General features: G+C 56.1%; 1 protein-coding gene across 4 annotated transcripts in view; it reads left to right on the forward strand.

Moving 5' to 3' along the window:
- OTOF (otoferlin) overlaps nucleotides 1-24,532 on the forward strand; it is a 93,291-nt gene that overhangs the window by 53,393 nt on the left and 15,366 nt on the right. For 3 of the 4 annotated variants that reach the window (XM_047068712.1, XM_047068713.1, XM_047068711.1), the window contains 22 exons: nucleotides 261-387; nucleotides 855-909; nucleotides 6,988-7,119; nucleotides 10,528-10,590; nucleotides 10,974-11,058; nucleotides 13,611-13,770; nucleotides 14,129-14,315; nucleotides 16,226-16,412; nucleotides 18,137-18,360; nucleotides 18,816-18,924; nucleotides 19,438-19,618; nucleotides 19,737-19,857; nucleotides 20,445-20,545; nucleotides 20,666-20,756; nucleotides 20,900-21,016; nucleotides 21,354-21,506; nucleotides 21,884-22,073; nucleotides 22,154-22,278; nucleotides 22,626-22,760; nucleotides 23,463-23,624; nucleotides 23,805-23,924; nucleotides 24,359-24,520. In XM_047068712.1, the coding sequence (XP_046924668.1) occupies nucleotides 261-387; nucleotides 855-909; nucleotides 6,988-7,119; nucleotides 10,528-10,590; nucleotides 10,974-11,058; nucleotides 13,611-13,770; nucleotides 14,129-14,315; nucleotides 16,226-16,412; nucleotides 18,137-18,360; nucleotides 18,816-18,924; nucleotides 19,438-19,618; nucleotides 19,737-19,857; nucleotides 20,445-20,545; nucleotides 20,666-20,756; nucleotides 20,900-21,016; nucleotides 21,354-21,506; nucleotides 21,884-22,073; nucleotides 22,154-22,278; nucleotides 22,626-22,760; nucleotides 23,463-23,624; nucleotides 23,805-23,924; nucleotides 24,359-24,520 (2,987 nt within the window). Of the gene's footprint in view, nucleotides 1-260; nucleotides 388-854; nucleotides 910-6,987; nucleotides 7,120-10,527; nucleotides 10,591-10,973; nucleotides 11,059-13,610; nucleotides 13,771-14,128; nucleotides 14,316-16,225; nucleotides 16,413-18,136; nucleotides 18,361-18,815; nucleotides 18,925-19,437; nucleotides 19,619-19,736; nucleotides 19,858-20,444; nucleotides 20,546-20,665; nucleotides 20,757-20,899; nucleotides 21,017-21,353; nucleotides 21,507-21,883; nucleotides 22,074-22,153; nucleotides 22,279-22,625; nucleotides 22,761-23,462; nucleotides 23,625-23,804; nucleotides 23,925-24,358; nucleotides 24,521-24,532 lie in introns of those variants that run through there. The other variant, XM_047068714.1, reaches the window with a different exon arrangement.

A 24,532-nucleotide genomic window follows, 5' to 3' on the forward strand; every position in this document is an offset into this window, starting at 1 on the left:
CTTAAATAAATAAGCTTTAAAAAAAAAATCTTTAAAAAAATAAAAAAAATTTTTAAGAAGCGAAACTAGATATAATATCAATTAAAATCAAAGATCAAGATCAGGTGGGAAACACTGCGGATAAACGGGCCATACATTCTAAGCAGATACTGCCAAGGAAGCCCGGAAATTGACTGTTAGCTTCCTGGATAGCAAAGCGCAAGGGGAAAGACAGTCACTTGTTCCACCATCCAGCCCACCTAATGGCCTTTCTTCTGCAGATGAACCGGCCGTGCTGGAGATGGAAGACCTTGACCGCTTGGCCGTTCGGCTGGGGGATGGGCTGGACCCTGACTCTGTGTCTCTGGCCTCTGTCACAGCTCTCACCACCAATGTCTCCAACAAACGGTGAGCACACGGGAGCCCGCAGCCCAAACCGCCTCCGCCTGTTCAGGCAGGACCCAGCTTGCCGTGTGTGGAATTCGGATGGGGAAGAACCAGGGTCCCTGGGTGGCTTCTTCCTAACCCTGCCCCTTTCTTCTTTTCCCGGATGTCTCTCACTCGCTGTTCCTACAAAGGCAGGAGGCTGCTCCCAAGTCATTGCACGCCCGAGGGCCAAGGGGGATCACAGAGCTGCCCCGCACACATCTGAACCTGTTGACCTACTGTCTATCTCTCCGTCACTGTGCCGTTAATCCTCTCTGTTGGGGCCTCTGAAAACAATTAATCCCCATTCTTTTGGACAGTCTTGGAGTATACGAATACCATGATTCTGTCCTCTGCCCTTCGCCAAGGTCCAACCAGTGCCAGTGCCCTCCTCCTCCCCTGCAAGCAATCCCCTTACGCCGGGCCTGACGGTACCTTCTCCTCCTCAGATCCAAGCCAGACATTAAGATGGTGCCAGGTGCCGGGCGGCCCGTGGATTACCAGGTAGGCGGGGCAACTAGAGGCATCGCTCTGAGACTCCACTCCAGTGGGTGGTTCTGGCCAGGCGTGCATTATAAATTTTTTTTTCAACGTTTATTTATTTTTGGGACAGAGAGAGACAGAGCATGAACGGGGGAGGGGCAGAGAGAGAGGGAGACACAGAATCGGAAACAGGCTCCAGGTTCTGAGCCATCAGCCCAGAGCCCGACGCGGGGCTCGAACTCACGGACCGCGAGATCGTGACCTGGCTGAAGTCGGACGCTTAACCGACTGCGCCACCCAGGCGCCCCAAGGCGTGCATTATAGACTCTGGATGCATGGGTCTGAGGGTCACAGAGAACCACAAGCTCAGTGTAAGTTCCCAAACTAAGCTCGTTTCCGGCAGGCACTCGAAACTAGAGAGGTACAAACCTAAAGAGCTTGAGAATTCTGCTTATGCAGAGGACTTTGTGTCCAGCAATGGACTTCATCAAGTTGGAGGGACCTGGAAAAACCCTAAAAAGACCAAGGGGCACCACTATCTATCATATACGTCTCTGAAGAAAGATTTTTTGATGTGCTTTTTAAGATTGTTGTTTCCATTGTTTGTAATGCCAGAAGTAATGTAATGTCAATCTTGGTTATCCATAGATGGTGAGAATGTGGGTGGGTTTTTTTTTTTTTTTCTTTTTCTTCTCTGGTCTCTGAAATTAACGCTTAATGTTTCTGTTTGTATGTTTCTAAAACTGGAGACAAAATGACTGAGATAGGGAGAAATTTGAAGCTGTAGGATTGTTAATGTGGCCACAGTGCAGGCAGGATGTGTCACGAGCAGGGCTGAGCTGTTGAGAGAGGGCCACACAGCTTGTCTGAACCCCAGTACAGCCCTCCAGGCCTGGGGCCCGATCATGGGCTTTGCAGGGCCACACCCCCAATTTTGTTTCTTCTTGCGGAGTTGATCAGAGCCTGAGATACTCAGTTACACTAACACAATCCACGATGGACTAACGTACAAGCCAGAAGCACCTCGTACTTATTTATAAACTGGAAACAGGAAGGGCCCATGGATGACCCATTGCTCTAGACCCTTCACTTGGGGTCTAACAAGACCCAGATATGGGTCAGAGGCCTGGGCATTCCTAGGACTGAGTGAGTGTGCTCACTGGTCAGAGGAAACAGCCTTTAGGAGACCCCGCCTGGCTACCACTGTAGCGCCTGCCCAAAGTGTCAGAACCCGGGCCCAGAATCAGAGTGAGCCTCCTCTCCCAGGTTAGAGCTTTATCTCTGAACGCTCATCTCCCCGACCCTATGCACACCACCCCTTCTTCAAGGCGACAGCCCCCCGGCCACCTCGTTCAGGTGATGATATAAAGGACGAGGAGGTATCTGTCTTTGTATCAGGTGCATCTGGTCATGTTTTCTCAAGGACACACCTTGTCTCCCTTAATCCTCACTTCAGTTTGTTTTCAACCAGTTGGTGGCCATCTTTCCAGGTGCTTGAAAATTAGCTCCAAGCAGTGTCAAGTGGCCCTGGCCCTGGCCCTGTGGTTTAGACAGCCTCAAGCCACTGGGCTCCTTGGAGGTTTGGGAAATGCCGCCCCCTCACCTCTCCGCCAAAACCCAAACACAGAATATCGTAAGACGTTTGAAGGCTTTTCTAGGGGGCTGGGCCCAGGGCTCTGCTCCTCTGTTTTCTGAGAACAGGAAAATTCCAAAGGACAAAGATCTGTTTGTCTTTGTATTTCCAGATACTGTTTCCTTTACAGTGTCACCGGCCTGCCACATAAAGGCACATAGAAAATGGTTAATATAACTGTTATTTTCTAGAAGGCTTACAGGTACTATGCTAGGAACTGTGTGTGTGTGTGTGTGTGTGTGTGTGTGTATGTGTTTTCCATTTAAGTTAATATAATTCTTACACCCTCCTAAATATAAGTATTACTACCTTTCATAGGTGAGAAACTGAGGCACAAGGAGAGTAAGGAGCTTACCCTAGGTCACACAGTTATTCAAAGGTCAACTCAGGGTTCAAGTGCAAGGGTGTCCAACCGAAGCAGTCCGAGTGACTAATTTCTTTCTAATTGAGCCTCTTGGACAGTCACCCCCTCTGGTTCCCGCCCCCCCCCATTTATCTTTGGCTTACTACTTACTGCTTGTTTTCAAAGCTCTTTCAAACTGCTTCCTGACAGAGACCTTTATTAAGTGGACCCCAGTTTCCCTGCCAAAGACTTTGCAAACATCCTGAATTGAACAGAACAGTTGCCGTATTTAACCGAGTAACACAGTATTTTCTGACAGGCTCGTTCACATCTCAACTATAAGTATCGACACACTTGGACAGAGCGCTCTGAGGGTACGAGCGTGGATTTATTCTTACTTCCAATAAATACAATGTAGAAAGCAAGAAAACCTACCAAAGGAATGTCACTCTCTGGAGAACTTGGCTTTGCCCAGTTAGAAAGACCTGAGAAAGCGCACCCAGCTGTGGGAGGAGAGGGACTTAGATGAACTCAGATCTGGGAAGGACCCCGAGGACTGGGAACAGGGAAAAGGCCATGGCATACCCATCCCCTTTGTTTCTTCTGGTTAGAATGTATGTAATGTGCAAACCCTTTCCTGATTATTGGCATCTCCAAGGTGAGAAGCCACATTCTCATCCCAGCGAATATGCAGTTTCCCCCACCAGAGTGAGCAAATCTGAGCACTTAGCAGACATGTTCTCGGTGGGTCATGGGGTCCTGAGTGTGTTCCCTGCCCTCTCTTCTCGGTGCCAAGACCTAATACATTCTCACCTCTGTATCATCTCCCTGCCACTGACCCTCAACCCCAGCCTCAAATGCAATATTGCACCCACTTCCTGTCTGATCTCCCCACCCTCATAATGCGTCCTCCACTCCAACCTCTATGCCACCACTGGACTGATCTTCTCAAAATGCATATCTGGCCATGTCCCATCTCAGCCATCTGGAGATGAGAAAAGGCAAAGGGTGTTTCAGAAGGGCAGCTCTCACAGGCCTGCCACCTGCTGTCTCCAGCTCCCTGCCAATGTTCTTGCGGCACAATCGGATCCCTTGGAAGCAGGTCACAGAGCACCATGACTCTTGGGTTCTTCCAGGACAGAGGTATAGGTTTACAGTCAGCACTGTTCCTTGTGACGGCCTCATGAAGCCACCTGGGGATTAGGCCCCTTATCTTGGAAGGAGAGGGCTGAATAGGCAATTACCAAGAGTCTCCCCGATCAGCTGATCAGTCAGGCCCTTCATGGGTCTATTTGCCTTCTCATCTTCTACCCTGGAAAAATCAAGTCCTCTGCTGATGATTGGAGAATGGAAGGAAAGGATGGCCAATCCCCTCCCTCAAAATTTGTTTTATTTGTTTTATATTTATTTTTAATTAATTAATTTTTAACTTACATCCAAGTTAGTTAGCATCTAGTGCAACAATGATTTCAGGAGTAGGTTCCTTGATGCCCCTGACCCATTTAGCCCATCCCCCCTCCCGCCACCCCTCCCGTAACCCTCAGTTTGTTCTCCATATTTATGAGCTTCTTCTGTTTTGTCCCCCTCCCTGTTTTTATATTATTTTCATGTCCTTTCCCTTATGGTCATCTGTTTTGTCGCTTAAAGTCCTCGTATGAGTGAAGTCGTATGACATTTGTCTTTCTCTGACTGACTAATTCAAAATTTGTTTTAAATTTCAAGTCCAAGTGACATATGCCCCTCCCCCCCCATAGAGCCCCAGGTGGGGGATGGGGATGCAGCAGGAATAACACTCCCCTCCCCCACCAACACCACACAGTAACCTCAATGGTTTCAGGTTTCCCTGCAGGGCCACCCCTCAGCTGACCACCCCTCCAGCACCTTCTGGAGCCCTTCTCTTCCCACGCCCCCACCCTTTGCTCCTTTCAACCCTCTGCCCTCCTCCCCTCCCCACCCTTTCCCTCCTGGGTGTCAGAGCTCCAACCAGGGTTGCTCACCATTGTTGGCTCTGCTCAGTAGAAGAAGGTGGAGACTTTGGGTCCTGAGAAGGAGGAGAGGGCAAAAACACTGGCATCACGCCTGGGCCTCTGGATAAAAACCATAAAAACTAACCAACTGCTCACATTTGGAAGGTTAATCTCTTGATGGCATATCTTACTGCCTTATTATGCCAAAACTGTGTCTGTCTACTTTCCAGTCTTGAGTTACAGAAAGTGTTTTTATTTTTTAATGGAGGGGGTTAATTGTGGGAAAATCTGATGAGATTTTTTTTTTTAAGCCTTTGGCATACAAACTTTCATAGAGGTTAAAACCCTATAAACTACTGTGCAAGAATATCCCAGAAGGACTTGTAGTGCCTGCCTACTCTCTTCACAGGCAACTTCCCAGAGCTAAGTTGATTAGCTATATTTCCTTTTTAGCTCCCTGAAGAAATGGTAATTATTAAACTTCTCCAGAGCTCTGGAGTCTGAGCTTCATTGCCTTTGGCACTTCAAGTTCCAAATAGAAACGCTTACTTTCGTAGTTCAAGTGTTGCTTCAATTAGTAAATATTCAGTCTCCAGTTCTGTATACTTTCTTGGCAATGTTCTCATTGGCACTGAAGTTTTTATTTTTCTTAACAGCGTTAGTTTTGATGTGTGGATTCTTCTTGGCCCTTGGAATATTTATAAGACTTTGATGGATACAGTGGATGATCATTTTCATGGTTACAGTTTTTTTTTTTATGAAACGGGAACATGATTTTCTTGAGTAAAATCGTATTTAGAAGTTGCATCGAAGCACAACGATTGAAATACCAAATCTCCAAGATGAGAAGTATAAAAAGTAAGGCCCACAGTTTCACTGGAGGAATGAGCTGAGGTAAATGCTAACACTAGCTTAGCACAGGCTGTTTTGTTGAAACGCAAGTTCGAGAGAGTCAAACAGAACGATCGTAAGCATCTACAGGACCCTACCTATTTGGGAGACTTTGAGAAGCCATTTATAACAATAGCTCATATTTTCTAGAGCTTGTTTATGAGGCACTGTGACACACATTATCTCATTTAACCTTCACCCAACTTTGTGGATGGATGGCGTTTCCACTTAGAGCTCACTCCGTGAGCCTGCACGGGTGCCTCCTCTCACCCTTGGTCATGTATAAGGTCTGGGGCTGAATGCCAGCCCAGCCAACCCAAACCTGTGCCTCTTTCTATTTTGTCATGGCCACCCCAATGGGGACTGACACCTCCAAATCCAAAGCAAGAACTGATGGCTTAAAATGAAGGTTCAGCGGGCACCTAGGTGACTCAGTCGGTGAAGCGTCCGACTCCTGACTTTAGTTCGGGTCATGATCTCACAATTCGTGAGATCAAGGCCCACATCAGGCTCTGCACAAAGTGCAGAACATGAACATTTGTTGAATGAATGAACAACTTAAAAAGGGCTTCCCAGCATAGACGTAAGATTCCAGGGAGCTGGACGCCCCCTGAAAAGACACAGAACCTACAAAACACACAGCGTCAAGCCAGCAAAGGTGGCTCAGGTTCCCAAAGAGATTAAACAAAAGGGGGAAACCAGGAATGTGGAAAGCGGGGTGGGTGGGGGGAATTCCAGAAACACGAAGCACTCTCAGAGGCCTGCAATCTTAAAATGAGAGATGCTGGGGCAGGAAATTAAAGGCACATCAATGGAGACATAGAAAGCTTAATCCCTGAGCGCATGAAACCCAGGGAGTGGTTTGCAGCCCTCTAGGCGGTGGAGCCCTGGAGACTGGGGGAACACTTGAAATCCCTGCGAGCTTTGAAAATACTGATGCCTGGCCCCACTGCCCAAGGTTGGATTGGGCCGGCCTGGAGTTTGGCAGGGACACCAGAGACCCTGGTTTTTAACCAGCGCCTTTCTCCTCCCCGCTGGTAACTGCAACACACACTTCCAGCTTATCCAGCCCACGCCCTTCCTTATAAATGAAGACACTGAGGCTTAGTGGGGAAAAGAGCCCGGGATCCACAGCAGATTAGAGACAGTGCTCGGGCTGGAACCCAAGTCCGTTGTTGGCTCCCTGCTCCTGGGCCCCGACTCCAGGAGGACGAGCGGCAAGGCTCACGCGGCTTACCTCTGGCCTCCCCCTCTCCCGCCCGAAGGTCAGCATCACTGTGATTGAGGCTCGGCAGCTCGTGGGCTTGAACATGGACCCCGTGGTGTGCGTGGAGGTGGGCGACGACAAGAAGTACACATCCATGAAGGAGTCCACTAACTGCCCCTACTACAATGAGGTCAGTGCCCCGTGGCCCTGGGTGGGGGGATGAGACTTCCCTAAATGTAGCAGGAGGCTGGGCTCTAGCCACCGGCACCCCCCCAAGGCCCACTAGGAGCAGCTGGGAGTCAAGGGGCAAGAAGGGCTCCCAGCAAGGGGGACCGTGGCCCGTGCTGTTACAACTCATTAAGCCCATTTTACACGAGGGGACATTGAAGGTCCTGAAGAAAGTCCTTGCCCAGATGCTAAGGGCCAGAGTCACCCTGTCTGCCGGGCTGCCTCCATGGTGCCTGAACCTCTGTGGGGATCCTCCCAGAGCACTGGCCTTGACTCTTAGGGCATGAGAGAAAAAAAGCCCACAGGCCCGCCCGGCTGGGACACCAGTGCTCAGGAAATCCCCAGCCCCCAGCCCCACGTAGCGACCTTCCCAGGAGTCAGGAAATTCCGCCTCCACATCTCTGATCTTACATCAGGGCACATCCCTCACTGGAAAAGCCTCCAACGTAGATAAGAGTCTGCTTTCCCTTAATGGATACGGAGACAGGTGCCCCTGGCCTTCCATGGTTATTTGATGTGGCAAAGCCACGTTTGGCTGACTCAGAGGCTCACTTCGCACCCGCCCCGCACACCTCGTGTTTCGTCCAGCTTGCTTCCTCTGTCCCAAGAAAACAGAGCTGCTCGCCCCACTCTGTGGGTCCCCAGCAAACTCCTACTCACCCTCCAGAGCCCAGGCCAGGTGTCCTTGCCATGGAGCGGTCCTCCTTGCACTCTCTGGGTCAGAAGTCAATGCACTTCTTTTTCTGTGGCAATAACGTCTCTGAATTGCGGTTGGTCCTTCGTGTCTCTGTCCCTGGTGGACTGGAGGCTCCCGGTCTCCTGCATCACTGTGGCCCAGCCCAGAGCCTGGCGTGTCCCTGGAAGCGTTGGGTAACACTTTGCAGATGGTTACTCCCTCCCCGCCCCCCCTCCCCCAGTCCCCCCCCCCCCAGGAGAGAACCAAACATTGCTGAGTATGTGATGCACTTCAAGCCCATGCCTGGCAACGCGGGGGCCGCAAAGATGACAGTTTTTGCCCGAACAGGCCACCGCCTACTTCTAGCCTAGAAACAGTTTCCCAAACCCCATGTTTATATGCACCAAGACCATTCCTTCCGCTCGCGTGAATCTTAAATTTGTTCTCTATCACGTTTGTTCTTTTTCACAAACCCAGGTAGCTCTGATTTAATTTCTGTTTCCTCTAAACCAGGGTTTCTCAAACTCATCACTGTGGACATTTGGGGCCGGTTTTTGGCATAAGGGGCTGGACTGTGAATGGTGGGATGTCGAGCGGCATCCCTGGCTCCTACCCACTCGATGCCAGTGGCACCCCCACCGGTCTCCGGGCCTTGCCAAATGTCCCGCCCCATCGCCCCCGTTGAGAACCACCACTGCAAATGATCTTCCCGTGATTCTTCCTGGTCCCAAAGAGGGGCTTTCTTTTCTTTTGCTTCTTGTCCTATGCCATGTTCTTCTTCATTGAAAAATATCCCTGGTCCCAGAGGTGTACTACTTCTGGCTAATTCTCCGAGTTGGCAGGAAGCTTCCTTTGACTCCACTCAACGCAAGGGAGGGAGATGAGAACAATCAGCACGACTTAGCAGACTTCTAGGTGGTTAGACAAGGGAAATATGCTCGGGAAACATAAGGAATATGACCACAAGACCACTCCGAGAGTGCAAAATTCTGGTTCTAGCTTGGCTAGCTCGCTCTGCAAGGGCTGACACAGCTCTGAGACAGCTGGCCTAGCCTTCGCCTCCTGCCCAGCTCGAGACCTGTCTTCATGTGGAGGGAGGCTCACGGCCATTGCCCTCCTAGAACAGCCTGACTGCTCAAGTCCGGGCCAAGACCCCTTCTCCGTGGGCACATCTGGTCCAAGTCACTGGCATCTTCCTTCTGCCTAAACCACCTCTCCCCTCTGCCCTAGATCCTTCTCTTTCTTCTTCCCATAGAATTTAGCATTACCCAGTCCACTCAGCGCCCCCAACTCTGCCTTCACTTTTCCCTCAGCTCCTCTTTTGCCTATAAGGTGTTCTACTCTTGAATATTCTCTCCGAGTACAACTAGGGGAAACCCCACTGCTCAGGGACAGGAACTAGAAGTCTGTCTGTCTATCCACCCACCCACCCCTCCATCTAGCCGTGTCTTTCCCAATCCCACGTACTTCCTAGTGACCACCCCTTTCTGTCCTCACACTCACAGTCCAACTATGTGGGCTGTCCCCACTGCCTCTCTTCCCAGTCATGCCTCGATCTCTGCCCCCTGGCTTTACTGAAACTGTCCTCCTCTGGGTCACCAAAGACCATGCGGTCCCTAAGCATAAGTCCACGTGCCTCTCTCTTGACTGCCCAGCCCTTTCCATCCTCTCCACGAGCCACCCCTCCTCCCCCGCCCTGGGGGCCTCTCTGTTCCTTTCCCCTTCTCTCCAGCCCTTCCCCCACTGCCTTTCCTGACATGCTCCCTGTGCCCTCTGCTGCTTCTTGGAGCCCTGCCCTGGACCTGTCCCTTCCCGTTCTCTCCTTGGGTACCGCCCTCAGCCCCAAGGCGCCAGTTGTCACCTGCATGTCTAGATCTCCACCCACCTCTCCAGAGCTTCAGTGCCCCCGGCCAGTGCCACCCGGACATGTTGCGTCACACACAGCAGTTGGCGTGTACGGGGCACTGACCACGTGCACTCATGGGTTGAACATTTAACAAGGGTCAGCTCGTTCAGACTTCACGACCAGGCCTCCAAACCCCGCCCCCCCTTTGATGGTGCCCCTGGGGCAGTTCAACACGGCAGCCCCGAGCACTATCCCAGGGTGGTAAACTGAGACCCAGGGAGGAAGCGATTGGCCTAAGCGCAGTGGTCCCTCTGTGCGCTGCCCCCCCACTCTCGTTCCTGGCACCTGCACACCAAGGCCAGGAGAAATGGGGCAGGGGGTGAGTGGCAGCTCCCAGCTCAGGGAGGCAGTTCACACCCACCACATTTTACATTTACAGCAAATTAGGTGCCTTCACAGCCTTATTTTACATTTCAACGCCGCTGAAATCAGGACAGACCTTCTAGGCAGTAGAGCATCGTGGCTTAAGGGCGCTGTGTTGCCTGTATTAATTAACTGCACGGTTTCTTGTGGTATCTTACCGAGGCTCTGAGCTGGGTGTCGTTACTCCCATTTCACAGCTCAGGAAACAGATTCAGACAGGGTGCTGCCCAAAGCCACACAGCTCCCACCTGCCGCGGGGTCAGGGGGGACCAGTGGCGACCACCGCTGCTCGCCTGAACTTCGGGGCTCAGGTGAAATGGCCAGAGTGCGAACGGGCACTGCTAGGAGGGAGGGACTCATCACTGCCCTAGGCCGTTAGCCGCTGTCCGCTGGGTGAGAGCAGCTCTGGGTCCTTCCCCCTCTAGTACTTCGTCTTCGACTTCCACGTCTCTCCGGACGTCATGTTCGACAAGATTATCAAGATCTCGGTGAGTGGGGAGCCACTAGCTCAAACTGCACCTTCGTGCGCCCTCCAAAAGGACACCCCTCCGGGCGGACCAACCGTTAAAAGGCAGCCCCGTGCCCAGACACACAGCCGGGCTGATTTGGGCCCCTGTCACCTGTTTAGCCAGGTGCCTCTGTGTAGGGTCTGACCTAGTGACCCGTACCTGGCAGCAAAAATGAGGGCAGGAGAGATTGATGCTGAGCCTCAGCGAGCCGTCCCTGCCCTGCCAAATGCCCTCCCGCTTCACCGAAAGGCTCCATGGCCCAGAAAGACAGGTGGTGCCACCATCAGACCACCTCACCCCTACCCCGCGGAAAGCCTCAGCCCTGCCCCACCTGACTGGGGGCTGGTGGTTCTGCCCGGAAGGTGATTCACTCCAAGAACCTGCTGAGAAGCGGTACCCTGGTGGGGTCCTTCAAGATGGATGTGGGAACTGTGTACTCCCAGCCTGGTAAGTATCTGTGCCCACAGCTCAGCAAGTGTGGCACTCGCCGTCCTTCCCGCCCTGGTGATCCCTGGGCCAAGCCTGGCCAGGACCATAAAGTCAGTGTGAGGCCACTGGGGGGCGTGGCATGATGGGGTGCTGCACACGGCCGCAGTGACTACCTGTGTTCAGGCTGCCAGATTCACAGGAGCCCCGCAGGGTAAGGGCATCGCCCCCTTTTTTTGGCCTGAGGGGCCCGGGGCTCAGAGAAGCGCTGGGGCTTCCCCCCAGTCACCCAGTCGGTCTGGGGCGAAATCAGGCTGTGTGACTCCAGACGCCCACGGAGCCACACTGTCCTCCCCACAAATGCAGTGTGGCGGCTTCTGAGGGATGCGGGGCCCGCCGACCATCCATCGAGGGACCCGGGCCTCCCGAGAACAGCCATGAGGGGCTGTGGGGACTAGTGGCATTGTGGGTCCCCGCGGGCCGACACTGGATGCGGTTGGTGAGGGAACCCTGAGGGGTGGCCCAGAGGACTCGTGAGGCATGGGCCGGGCAGGGGAGGTGCCCTCAGCCTCCCAGATGATGACTGAGCACATGGCCAGCTCGGGAACCACGGGCATCCAAGCCGGCACCGGGCCCCAGCCCGTGTCCCTGAAGTGAACCCACCACTCAGGAGGCAATAACGACTCCATTGGGCCCTTGGACAGGGACAATACAATGTCACCCAGAGTGTCATATTTGACCCTCACGAAACAGGGAGGTAGGCATCAGCGTTCCTTCCCATTTTACAGATGAGACAAGGTGCCACTAAACTATTAAGTTAAATAAATAGGCGATTTCTTCCGGTTCGACCTCGTAGACATTCGGCTGGTGCACGCTCTGTGACTTAGACTAGGGAATCGGAGCCCAGACCCAAGGTGATACACACAAACATCACAAAATCATAGAACACTCAACCTGCAAGAGACCTTAAAACATCTAGTCCAGCTTTTCTATGAAGATGAAGAAACTGAGGCCCAGGGTACTGAAGAGACTTGCCCGCAGCCTCCTGGGAGTAGAACCTGGTCTCCCGGCTGCCAGGCCAGCCTTTTCCACTGCCACACACACGCCGTGGTCCTCAGCAGAGGGTGGCCCCGGTGACCATTAGCGCTGTAGGGAGCAGGGAAGAGGGCCAGTCTCGATCCGGTGCCTGCCGGGGAAGCAGTCCCCACTGTGGGCCGTGGGCTGGCGTGACACTGGCATCCTTGAGGAGGCATCCCAGCGCCGTACGGGTAGCAGGGGTTTGGAGCGTGAGTGAGGAGCCTGACGCGGGCCCCTGGGCTTCCCGGCGGTAGAGTTCCGGTGAGGGAACCACCGCCACTCAGGGAGCACCTGTTAAGTGCCAGGCACACGGCTATCGCACACCGTCCCAGTGGGCCTACCCCCCACGGCCCCGTGTAGACATCATCACTGCGTTTCACCGGCAGGAAAACAGGCTCAGCAAGCTTACATAGCGGGTCCAGGGAAAGGAAAAGAATGTGAACCCAGGCCCAGGGGGGCCCAAAGTCCAGGCTCTCCGCTAGGGTAACCCACCGCCAGATTTGCTGCTCCTCCTGAATCTGTTCCTGAGCCTGGTACCCTTCAGAGGAGCCTGAAGCCACATGGCCCCTTCAGCTGGGGCACTGATGTCTGCACTCTGATGGCCTCTGTTTTGGCCTGACCTCCCCGATGAGTCCCTGGTCGCTGACCCAGCCACGGAGTCGCTGGAAGCACGATGCCAGGGGCACGGGACTCCTGGGTGCTGCTGGGAGTCAGTGGTAGCAGGATCTTATGGAGCTGGTAGGCTTTCCCGGGGACCGGGGCCTGTTTTCAGCCTGGCAGGACCACATTTGCGCCATCAGATGCAGCCTCGGGACACTGCTCAGTCACCACTGCTCCCTGCTGGAGATGAGGAAGGGTCGTACGAGGCCACGCCCATCCTCTGGTACCTGGTAGAGGAGACCTGGAGTGCTTGCAACCTCCCAGCCCAACAAGCCTTCCCTGGCGGGTGTCAGAGAAGTTCGAATGGGGGAAGGGTAGGAAGGAGCCATTCCAAGCTCAGAGAACCGCAGCTATAAAGGCAGAGGGGTATGAAGAGCGCCTCGAATTGTTCAGAGAGGAGTAAGCAGCCAGGCCCCACAGGAGCACAGGGGCAGGGCGGGATGAGTGGGGTGAGCCGGGCAGGGCTGAATCGGGAGGCCCCACAGACGACGCCAAGGTCCGTGGTCTAGATACCCCAAGCACTGGCGAGCCCCAGATGGTTTGAAAGGAGGAGTGAGGGAGGGGAAGCCTCTCTGAAGGTTCTGTCCGGCAGCTGTGTGCAGGTTGTCCGCAGGGGTGGGCTAGGAGGGCTGCAGGCCAAGAAACCAGTCTGGAGGGTCTTCTCTTCAAAGACACCACACTCAGGGATGCGGGACCTTGTCCCAGCTGCTCGCCCCTCTGGGAGCCTCTGTCTCCTCCTGGCCATGCTGGGGACCGGGGGCCTAAAGACGCTCGGCCCCGCCGCTCTGCAGCTGTCCCAGGGCGGCAGGTGCAGTCCCCACCCCTTGCCACTGCAGAGCACCAGTTCCACCACAAGTGGGCCATCCTGTCGGACCCCGACGACATCTCCGCCGGGCTGAAGGGCTACGTGAAGTGTGACGTGGCCGTGGTGGGCAAGGGGGACAACATCAAGACGCCCCACAAGGCCAACGAGACAGACGAGGATGACATTGAAGGGTGAGGCTCCCATCCCGCCACAGCCCCTGGACACCTGACCTAATCCTTCCTTTCCCCAGCAGGAGACCCTGGGGAGGACTTGGCCCTCAGACCCCACCCCTCACTTCCCTCACCCCTGTCCTCGCCCACCCCCAGACAGCCCAGCTCCTCCAAGAAAGACCGAGGGCAGGGCTGGTGTCGGCGTCCGCAGACTCTCCTCCCAGGAGAGGAAGGACTGAGGCGGTGGGGCATGGGGGAGGGGGGCCGGGGGGCCAGGAGTTCACGGAGATTGTTCCAGGCCCCAAAGGTCTGCCGACGCCAGGGCAGGACCGGGGTGCCCAGGCCGGGCCACCACAGCCTTAGCTGTATATACTGGCAGGAACTTGCTGCTCCCCGAGGGGGTGCCCCCCGAACGCCAGTGGGCCCGGTTCTACGTGAAGATTTACCGAGCAGAAGGGCTGCCCCGTATGAACACCAGCCTCATGGCCAATGTGAAGAAGGCGTTCATCGGGGAGAACAAGGACCTGGTTGACCCCTACGTGCAAGTCTTCTTTGCCGGCCAGAAGGTACTGAGGTGCAGGATACAGGAAGCTGGGTTTGGGGTGAGAAGCGTTAGAGGTGCGGGATGATTGGGGGAGGGGTCTGGAGGAGGATGTGGGCAAAATCAGAAGCCGGGTGACACCTTCGATCCCCTGGTGCATTGGAAGAGAGTGAGAGGTGAAGGGAGCTCCAGCTGAGAGGGGCTGGGGCCAAGGCCAGGTTGGGGGTCCTCCCTGCCTCTGTGTTCTAGACACCAAGAGCTAAGGCAGGAGCATTGAAAGGGAGGAGAGTCTGAGAGGCTGGAATGGGGGAGAGCGCCTGCCGGATATAAGTACACACACACATACACACATGCCACACATACACATACACACATGCATACACATGCATATACACATACCACATATACATACACACATCCCCCCACATGCATACACGTATACCCCACACATGAATACACACATACACATACATACATGTGTGCACACACAGCATATATACACATAGACATGCATACATACAAACACCATCCATACACACACGTACACATACACACACCTCAGATGTACACATGCATACATACATACCACATGCCCCGTACACATACACACATCCCACACACGCATGCATACACACGCATATACACATACCACATATACATACACATATCCCACACATACACATACACACATGCACACATGCATATATGTACCACATACACACATGCGTGCACACACATGTAGACATACCATATATACATACACAATCCCACATACACACATGCATACACACATGTACACATATCACATGTGGATACACACATGCCACACATACACATGCATACACGTGTATATGCACATCCCACACACACATACACACATGCACACGCATGCATATATACATACCATGTGTACATACATAATCCCACATACACATACACACAAATACACACATCACACATACACACATATACACATATCACATACACACACCTCACATGTACACATGCATACACAGACCCACCTACACACATGAATACACACATACACATACATATGTGCACATACACACTGCACATATACAGACACCATGCATACACACGTACACATATATGCACACATATACACATATGATACACACACACACACCCCAGATGTACACATGCATACACACATAGCACATGCATATATACATAGCCCATATACATACATACAATACACATGGGCATGCATACACACGACGCATACACATGCATACCCACGCATATACACATACCACATATACATACACACATGCCACACATACACATACACACAAATATGCGCACATCACACATACACAGATGCATACACACACTCCACACATACACACATCCTACACGTACACATATGCATGCATACATAATGCACATACACATATGCATCCACACAGCCCACACATACACACATGCATACACACATACATACATATCACACACACCCCACATGTACACATGTATACATACCCCACACACATGAATGCACACATACATACATGTGTGCACATACACACACCATTATATAATATACATGCACATATACAGACACCACAATATACACATGCATATACATACCACATACACATACATACACCCCACATGTACACATGCATACACACACCACACGCACACACAGGCATACACACATACCCCACATACATACATACACATATACATATGCATACATACACAAACATGTACCCACACACACCCCACATGCATATACACGTATACATGTGCACACATACACACACCACATAGACACATACACTTGCACACATACACACACCACACATACATATACATATATGCATGCATGTCATATACACACACCACACATATGTGTACATGCACACACACACACACACACACACCCTAACCTTCGCTCCCTCCCACCAGGGCAAGACATCAGTACAGAAAAGCAGCTACGAGCCACTGTGGAATGAGCAGGTCATCTTTACGGACCTGTTCCCCCCACTCTGCAAGCGCATGAAGGTGCAGATCCGAGATTCCGACAAGGTCAACGACGTGGCCATCGGCACCCACTTCATTGACCTGCGCAAGATTTCTAATGATGGAGACAAAGGTCAGCAGCAGGAGACTGGGCTAGGGGGGAGGGGACTGAGCGGAAGGAGGGAGTAAGACCTCCCCCCTCACACCTCCACACCTCCACCATCTCACACCTCAGCCTGAAGGGCCTGGGCATCGTGAGGGCTTGGTCAGCAACCCCTGCCTCAAAGGAAAGTCATGGCTCAGGTCTGCACAGAGCTGACAGAGCCTGCCTGAGCCAGGCTGCTTGGGTTTGAACCCCAGCCCTGACAGTTAGTAGCTGTGTGATCTTTGAACCTGTTTTCCCATCTGTAAGATGAAAATAATTATGTGTGTATACATATAGGTTACATATATGTATGTGTGGACTGCTGCCATAGTCCCTATCTACAGACTCGTAGGGACTGACCCCTTCTAGGACCCAGGCACTGGGTACCAAGGATATAGAGCAAGAGAAGTATCCATTCCTGTCCTCATGGTGTTCACTGGGGACTAGAGAGGCGGATGTGCTACCAAATGCTCAAAACCTAAGGCCAAAGGCACAAAAGGCCACATATTATATGATTTCGTGTATACGAAATGTCCAGAATAGGCAAATCCGTAAAACCAGGAAGTAGGTTAGTGGTTGTGGGGGAGGGGAAGTGGGACTAACTGCGAATAGGTACAGGGTTTCTTGGGGGAAGGGGTGCAAGTGTTCTGGAATTAGGTGATGGTTGTACAACACGGTGAATATACTAAAAACCTCCAAAATGCACATTTTAGAACGGCGAACTTTCTATTATGTAAAGGATCACATTTTAAAACGGTGAATTTTATATCCTGTAAAGTATATCTTGATTTTTTTAAATGGTGTAATTTGTTTTTTTTAATATGAAATTTGTTGTCAAATTGGTTTCCATGCAACACCCAGTGCTCATCCCAACAGGTGCCCTCCTCGATGCCCATCACCCACCCCGCCACCCCCCATCAACCCTCAGTGTATTCTCAGTTTTTAAGAGTCTCTTATGCTTTGGCTCCCTCCCTCTCTAACTTTTTTTTTCCCCTTCTCCTCCCCCATGGTCTTCTGTTAAGTTTCTCAGGATCCACATAAGAGTGAAAACATATGGTATCTGTCTCTCTCTGTGTGACTTATCTCCCTTAGCGTAACGCTCTCCAGTTCCATCCACGTTGCTACAAAAGGGTATAATTTGTTTTAAACCAGGCAGAACAAAAACCAAACCAACAAAGCACACGCAGCAGAACTGGACCCTGTGTCACACAGGAGACCACAAATTCCGACAAACGGGAGAAGTTAGTAGGGACGAGGCGTTGGGCCGGCCTCCCCGGACAGAGGGGGGATCTTCAGAGAGGAAGGGGGAGGTCAGCGGAAGCGGGTGGGATGCCCGGTGAGGTGCCTATCTACACAGGCAGCAAAGGGCCAAAAGGCCACGCTGAGGAGTTTGAGACGAGCTGGCATCCGTCTTTCAAGTAGACTGTGGGCAGCCCTGCTCCAGATGCCAGGAAGCAGGGAGCGTGACCCAGGGAAGTGCTCCTGGCCAGGGGGAAGGCCGCCCCAAGCCTGCCCACGCACAGCAGATGCGAGCTCTCCCTGCAGCCTCCTGTTAGCCGCTCGCCGGCCCGCAGGCTGTCTCTGGCCTCAGACATTTCACCGAGCAAGGCACGGGGTCCTCAGCTCTGCAACCAGGAGGTGCAGGCCGGAGCCCCCACAAGAGGTCCCACCACCCCGGGTGAGCCCCTTGTCCCTCTCCCCGTGGCCCACAGGCTTCCTGCCCACGCTGGGCCCGGCCTGGGTGAACATGTACGGCTCTACACGCAACTACACGCTGCTGGACGAGCACCAGGACCTGAATGAGGGCCTGGGGGAGGGCGTGTCGTTCCGCGCCCGCCTCATGCTGGGCCTGGCGGTGGAGATCCTGGACACCTCCAATCCTGAGCTGACCAGCTCCACGGAGGTGCAGGTGGAGCAGGCCACGCCTGTCTCGGAGGTGAGGTCCTGGGCGCGGGGGGGAGGGGGGGCGCTGGGCTGTCCTCCAGAGCCCCCAGCTCAGCCTGCTTCCCGCCGTGGCAGCCTGGGCCTGGGCTCTGCCTGTGGCTGTCCTGTCTGCCTCAGAGGGCAAGACCCCATGACGAGGCCTCCTTCCCAGGGAAGCAGGAGCCCGCACCCTGCTGGGGGCCTCTGTTCCTTCCTACTGCTTGTGCCTGACTCTGCCTGGAGGTCCCCAAACGGAGCCTCATCTCTGCCCTGTTCCTGGCCATGGTGGTCCTTGTCCAGGGACGTCCAGGCCGGAGGGCAAAAGAATTTGGGCCTCGGCACAATGGGGTGGGATGTCCCCCACCATCAGCCCACAAGGCCCGTCTGTAAAGGAGTAGGGAGAAGCCTGGCACCGGGCCCAACATCCTTGCTGAGGTTTGGGGATGGTTTGAACCACCTTCCCCACAGAGCTGCACGGGGAAAATGGAAGAATTCTTTCTATTCGGAGCCTTCCTAGAGGCCTCAATGATCGACCGGAAAAATGGAGACAAGCCAATCACGTTTGAGGTGACCATAGGTGAGTGCTGGGCTCACAGAGGGGTCTTCAGGCCTGGGAGCTGCTGGGTAGTGACCGCCAGGCCCTGCACCACAGGCGGGGGCAGGGGAGGGAAACTTTGACCGCTTCCCTTTGCACGTCCCGAAGCACCCACATAGTACCCAGTGTACCTACGAGAGGGCACACACCCGCCCACAGGGGTACCACCTGCAGGGCTGAGCTGTGTTCCAGACATAAGGAAGGAAGTCTTCCCTGCAGAAGGGAGAGGGGACAGAGTAGGAATACAGCCATGCCCGAAGCTGGACCTCGAGCTCAGCGGTCAGCAGGGCCGCTAGCAAGATCTTCGCAAGGGGCGGAGGACGTGGGCGCCTTCCCCTGGCTAGCGTTCTATCGTGTCCCAGCAGGTAGACTCGTGGCACCCTCCCCACTCCCTGATTCACCTCTTCGCTCCCACAAACCCGAAGCAGTGGATCAGCTGGCAGGAGCCTGGGGAGAAAGGACTCTAGGCCCTCACCCGCCGATTTCTGCCTCCAGGCAACTATGGGAATGAAGTTGATGGCTTGTCGCGGCCCCAGCGGCCTAGGCCCCGGAAGGAGCCTGGGGATGAGGAAGAAGTAGATCTGATCCAGAACTCCAGTGATGAAGATGCCGGTGAGGGTGGGGACCTGGCCTCGGTGTCCTCGACTCCGCCCATGCGGCCCCAGATCACCGACAGGTGAGCCAAGTGCATGGAAGGTCCTGAGAGGCCCTGCCTGCCGCCTCCCGACTCTCATGGCCTGGCCCTCCCACCTCCGGGGGCCCCAGTCCTCAACCCCCCACCTCCTCCCACCCAGGAACTACTTCCATCTGCCCTACCTGGAGCGCAAGCCCTGCATCTACATCAAGAGCTGGTGGCCCGACCAGCGTCGCCGCCTCTACAACGCCAACATCATGGACCACATCGCGGACAAGCTGGTCAGGGCCAGGCTGGGGGCGCGGGGTGCTTCGGAGGGCCTTGCCCAGCTTGGGAGCCTCCCCTGCAACACACAAGGCAACCTGCCCAGCAGCTTGCCATGGGGAGGGTGGGGGACAGGGGGTGGGGATCGCAGGAATAGCCCCAGCAGGACCTCTGTTCCTGTCCCTGCTCCCATGTCCCGGGAGTGGGTGGAGGGCCCAAGGGCTACCTGGAGTGGAGTCCAGGAGTCCTGGCCCATCCGGTCCTGGTGTCCCCTGGGGGCCGTTGGCCACTCCCTCTGTCTGTGGCCCGCACTGCCCTCCCACCCCCCATCTAGCCCTGACTTCTTCCCAGTCCCAGCAAGTCCACCGGGACCACAGCCCCACAGCCCAGAGGGGGCTTCTTCCTTCTGGAAGAAACAGAACCTGGGGAATTGGTGGTTTCCGTAAAGTGGCAGGACCCTAGGGAAGGGGGCGGGGGAGCATGGCGCTAGTGAGAGGTCCCAGGTCGCTAGCCCCACGGTCCCCTGATGCATGGGGGGAGACGTCTGGGGAGGCTGAGGTTGGGGGGCTGGGGCTCAGCATACACCCTCACTCCGGGGCCACAGGAAGAAGGCCTGAACGACGTGCAGGAGATGATAAAGACAGAGAAGTCCTATCCGGAGCGTCGCCTGCGGGGTGTCCTGGAGGAGCTCAGCTGTGGCTGCTAGTGAGATGGGAGGGTGGGGAGCGAGGGGCTGGAAGGGGGGGAGCTGGGCAAGGAAGGAGGTATCTGCAGTCCCGCTGCTGGCCCGTGGGCTCCACTGAGCCCTGCCCCCTTGTCCCCCAGCCGCTTCCTCTCCCTCGCTGACAAGGACCAGGGCCACTCGTCCCGCACCAGGCTGGACAGGGAGCGCCTCAAGTCCTGCATGCGAGAGCTGGTGAGGACACACCGGGGCTGGGGGGAGGGCGCCGGAGGTGGTGGGGGGACATCTGCCTCCGAGGTCACGGCCACCGGGGCCAGCCCCCTCCACCGTGCAGCATGGCCTGAGCCCCACTCATAGCACCCTCCACACACACACAGGAGAGTATGGGGCAGCAGGCCAAGACCTTGCGGGCACAGGTGAAGCGGCACACGGTGCGGGACAAGCTGAGGCTGTGCCAGAATTTCCTGCAGAAACTGCGCTTCCTGGCAGACGAGGTGTGGCCCCCGTCAGCGCGCGGAGAGGGGGTGCCCGTCCCCTAAACCGGAGTGACTAGAGCGGAGAAGGGGTTGCTGCACAGGAAGGGGCTAGGCAGGACCACCGAGGAGGCCCCTCCTTCTCTGACAGCCCTCAGGGGATGGGGCGGTGAACAAGCCCTTCGTCCCGTCGTGTGTTCTCTCCACTCCACCCATGGGAGGGGAAGGAGGACCCGGCATCCGGGTCCCCTCTGCTCTGCAGACCCAGGCCTGGCCCTCTGCGGCAGAGATGCTGAGGGTCAGTCAGGACCCGTGGCAGGACCCCTCCCTTAGCGGCCCCCGTCGCCCCTGACCCCAGCCTCAGCACAGCATCCCCGACGTCTTCATCTGGATGATGAACAACAACAAGCGCACCGCCTACGCCAGGGTGCCCTCCAAGGACCTGCTCTTCTCTATCGTTGAGGAGGAACTGGGCAAGGACTGTGCCAAGGTCAAGACGCTCTTCCTCAAGGTGCCAGAAGGGGAGCGAGGCTTGGGGGGGGGGGGGCAGGGGCGGGGCTAGGGGCCAGGGTTTGCATCTGGCTTCCTTCAAGGGATCAGCCTCCCCTTGGAGGGAGTGGGCCCCCAGCCCTGGGGCTGGCAGGCCTGAGCCCTCAAGTAGCAGGTGCTCAGAGAAGAGCTGGAGAGAACAGCAGGAGGGGGAGGGGGCAGCGCCTGGCCCGCGCCCCCCCCTGCACTCTTCCCACCCCAGCCCCCCTTCCCCGCCCCCCCCCGTCCCGTGGGACGGCTGTGGAGGGGCAGGGGCAGCTCTGACCAAGGCCTCTGCCAGGCCCCCCGCCCCTCCCTCACCCCACGGGGCCGGGCAGCTGACCCCACGCCCACCCCCAGCTGCCGGGCAAGCGGGGCTTCGGCTCCGTGGGCTGGACGGTGCAGGCCAAGCTGGAGCTCTACCTGTGGCTGGGCCTGAGCAAGCAGCGCAAGGACTTCCTGTGCGGCCTGCCCTGCGGCTTCGAGGAGGTCAAGGCAGCCCAGGGCCTGGGCCTGCACGCCTTCCCGCCCATCAGCCTGGTCTACACCAGTGAGTGACGGCCCCTGGGCCTGGGCCGCCCCTGGCTCCCAGCCCCGGCTCCGGGAGCCTCAGTCTGCTCTACCCCACAGAGAAGCAGGCGTTCCAGCTCCGGGCCCACATGTACCAGGCTCGCAGCCTCTTCGCTGCCGACAGCAGCGGCCTCTCGGACCCCTTCGCCCGCGTCTTCTTCATCAACCAGAGTCAGTGCACGGAGGTGAGGGCCCGGGGCAGGAGGGAGTGGCTCTGCTCTGGAGTACTGGGGAGCCTGTGAGTGTGTGGGACCTGGAAGAACAGATCAGCCAGCACCCCAGATCCCTGGAGGACAGCCTCGCAGATGTCTGCAGGCCCCCACCACACTGGTAAAGGCTTTAATTGTGGTTGCATCCACCACAGAGGAAAGGAAAGACATGGGGGTTGGGAGGGGCCCTGAGACCAACATGACACCCCTTTCCCTGGAGTCCCTGGAAGCTGCGGCGACTGGGGGTGACTCGTGCTCATGTATCTGCCCGCACCCCCCCCCCCCCCACGCATTACCCACCGTCCCGCTGCCCGGTGCCGCAGGTGCTGAATGAGACCCTGTGCCCCACCTGGGACCAGATGCTGGTGTTCGACAACCTGGAGCTATATGGCGAAGCCCATGAGTTGCGGGATGACCCCCCCATCATCGTCATCGAAATCTACGACCAGGACACCATGGTACGGGTGGGCTCCGGAACCAGGGACCTACGCCTTCGTCCCTGCGTTGCACCTACCTCGACAGCCACCTCCGGCTGTCTGCACCCAGCGCCAGGGTGCCTGCCAGGAAGCTGGGGTGGGGGCGGGTCAGCAGCCACGTGTCTCCTGCCCTGTCACTGCCGGCCAACCCCTTCCCGATGCCGTGGGCCGCCGGGATCTCAGGGAGGAGCTGGGCCAGGGTGTCCCTACCTCCTGCCACAGACCGGCCCAGCTCAGGCCCAGAATCACCAGGACATCTGCCAGCAAGGCCTGCTACCGCCAGCCTGCCCACGTCCCTGGGCCCCTCAGCCCCCTGCCCACACCTACTGCAGTCAGCAACGGCCCCACGGCTCTCCGTGGGAGCTCTGGATTGGGCAAGCAAGGATTGAGGCGACCCCTGCAGAGCTGGGGAGCCACCGCTCCAGCTGCTGGGATACCCCGAGAGCCCTGAACTAGACGTAGGACGATCTCACTGCCAGTCCCGAGTCTGCCATTCGCTGCCAGCGTGGCCTTGGCCGAGTCTGCGGTGGGCCCTAAGGCCTGGCATCCCCATCTGTAAAATGGGGTGGTCGCACCCGCCCCTCAGCTGCCGGGGCTACGGCGAGGACTGACCGGGATCCCAGGCGCGAACGTGCGCGGTCAACTCGGGACCTGGGAGGCCACCTCGGTCATTTGTCCCGTCAGGGCAAAGCCGACTTCATGGGCCGGACCTTCGCCAAGCCCCTGGTGAAGATGGCGGACGAGGCGTACTGTCCACCCCGCTTCCCACCCCAGCTCGAGTACTACCAGATCTACCGCGGCAACGCCACTGCCGGGGACCTGCTGGCTGCCTTCGAGCTGCTGCAGGTGGGGCCGCGGGGAGGGGGGCCAGGGCCGGGGGCGGCTATCCTCCCCATCCCGCCGTGAGGCCAGCTTGACCGAAGCTGGTGGTGGCCCGGGGCATCAGGGGCCCGGGGCATCGGCCATTTCACCTGACAGAGAACTCACGGGGAAGGAGAGTGTGATACTGTGACTCCCATTCCCCAGATTGGGCCTGCGGGGAAGGCAGACCTGCCACCCATCAACGGCCCGGGGGACATGGACCGAGGTCCCATCATGCCTGTGCCCGTCGGCATCCGGCCCGTGCTCAGCAAATACCGAATCGAGGTGTGTGAGGGCTCCGTCGGGGTCCTCCTGTCCCTGCCCTGGACAGGCCCTGCCGTGTTCTGGCTTCCTTGCCCCCTTCACTCTCTTTCCAGCAGGGCTCTTGTGCACACATTACGCGGTTGGCACCCGGGAGACTGAGGGCCTAGCAGGGAAAGTGACTTGTCCAAGGTCACACCCAGAGCCAGCACAGAGCCAGCCTCCTCCCCCCTCCCCCCCATCCAGTGGCTGCCCAGCCTGCACTGAGTTACACTGCCTCGTTCCGGGACCTTCCCCAGCCCTCCTCCGGAGCGCCTTAGGGACACCTGCCTCTCATCAGCTCTCGGGGCCCTGCCCCTCCAGTCTTGCTGCCCACCCACGGCCCAGTTCCTTCTCAGGGGGCCCAGCCCACCCTCAAACGGCCCCGCTGAAGGGGCTCTCCTCTCCCCCCGGCCCAGGTGCTCTTCTGGGGCCTGCGGGACCTGAAGCGGGTCAACCTGGCCCAGGTGGACCGGCCGCGGGTAGACATCGAGTGTGCGGGGAAGGGGGTGCAGTCGTCCCTGATCCACAATTACAAGAAGAACCCCAACTTCAACACCCTCGTCAAGTGGTTTGAAGTGGTGGGTGCCGGG

This window comes from Lynx rufus, unplaced genomic scaffold (genome assembly GCF_022079265.1).
Source record: "Lynx rufus isolate CCGP_SWC_20201006 ecotype Redwood Valley unplaced genomic scaffold, mLynRuf1.p SCAF_8, whole genome shotgun sequence".
Classification (NCBI taxonomy): Eukaryota; Metazoa; Chordata; class Mammalia; order Carnivora; family Felidae; genus Lynx; species Lynx rufus.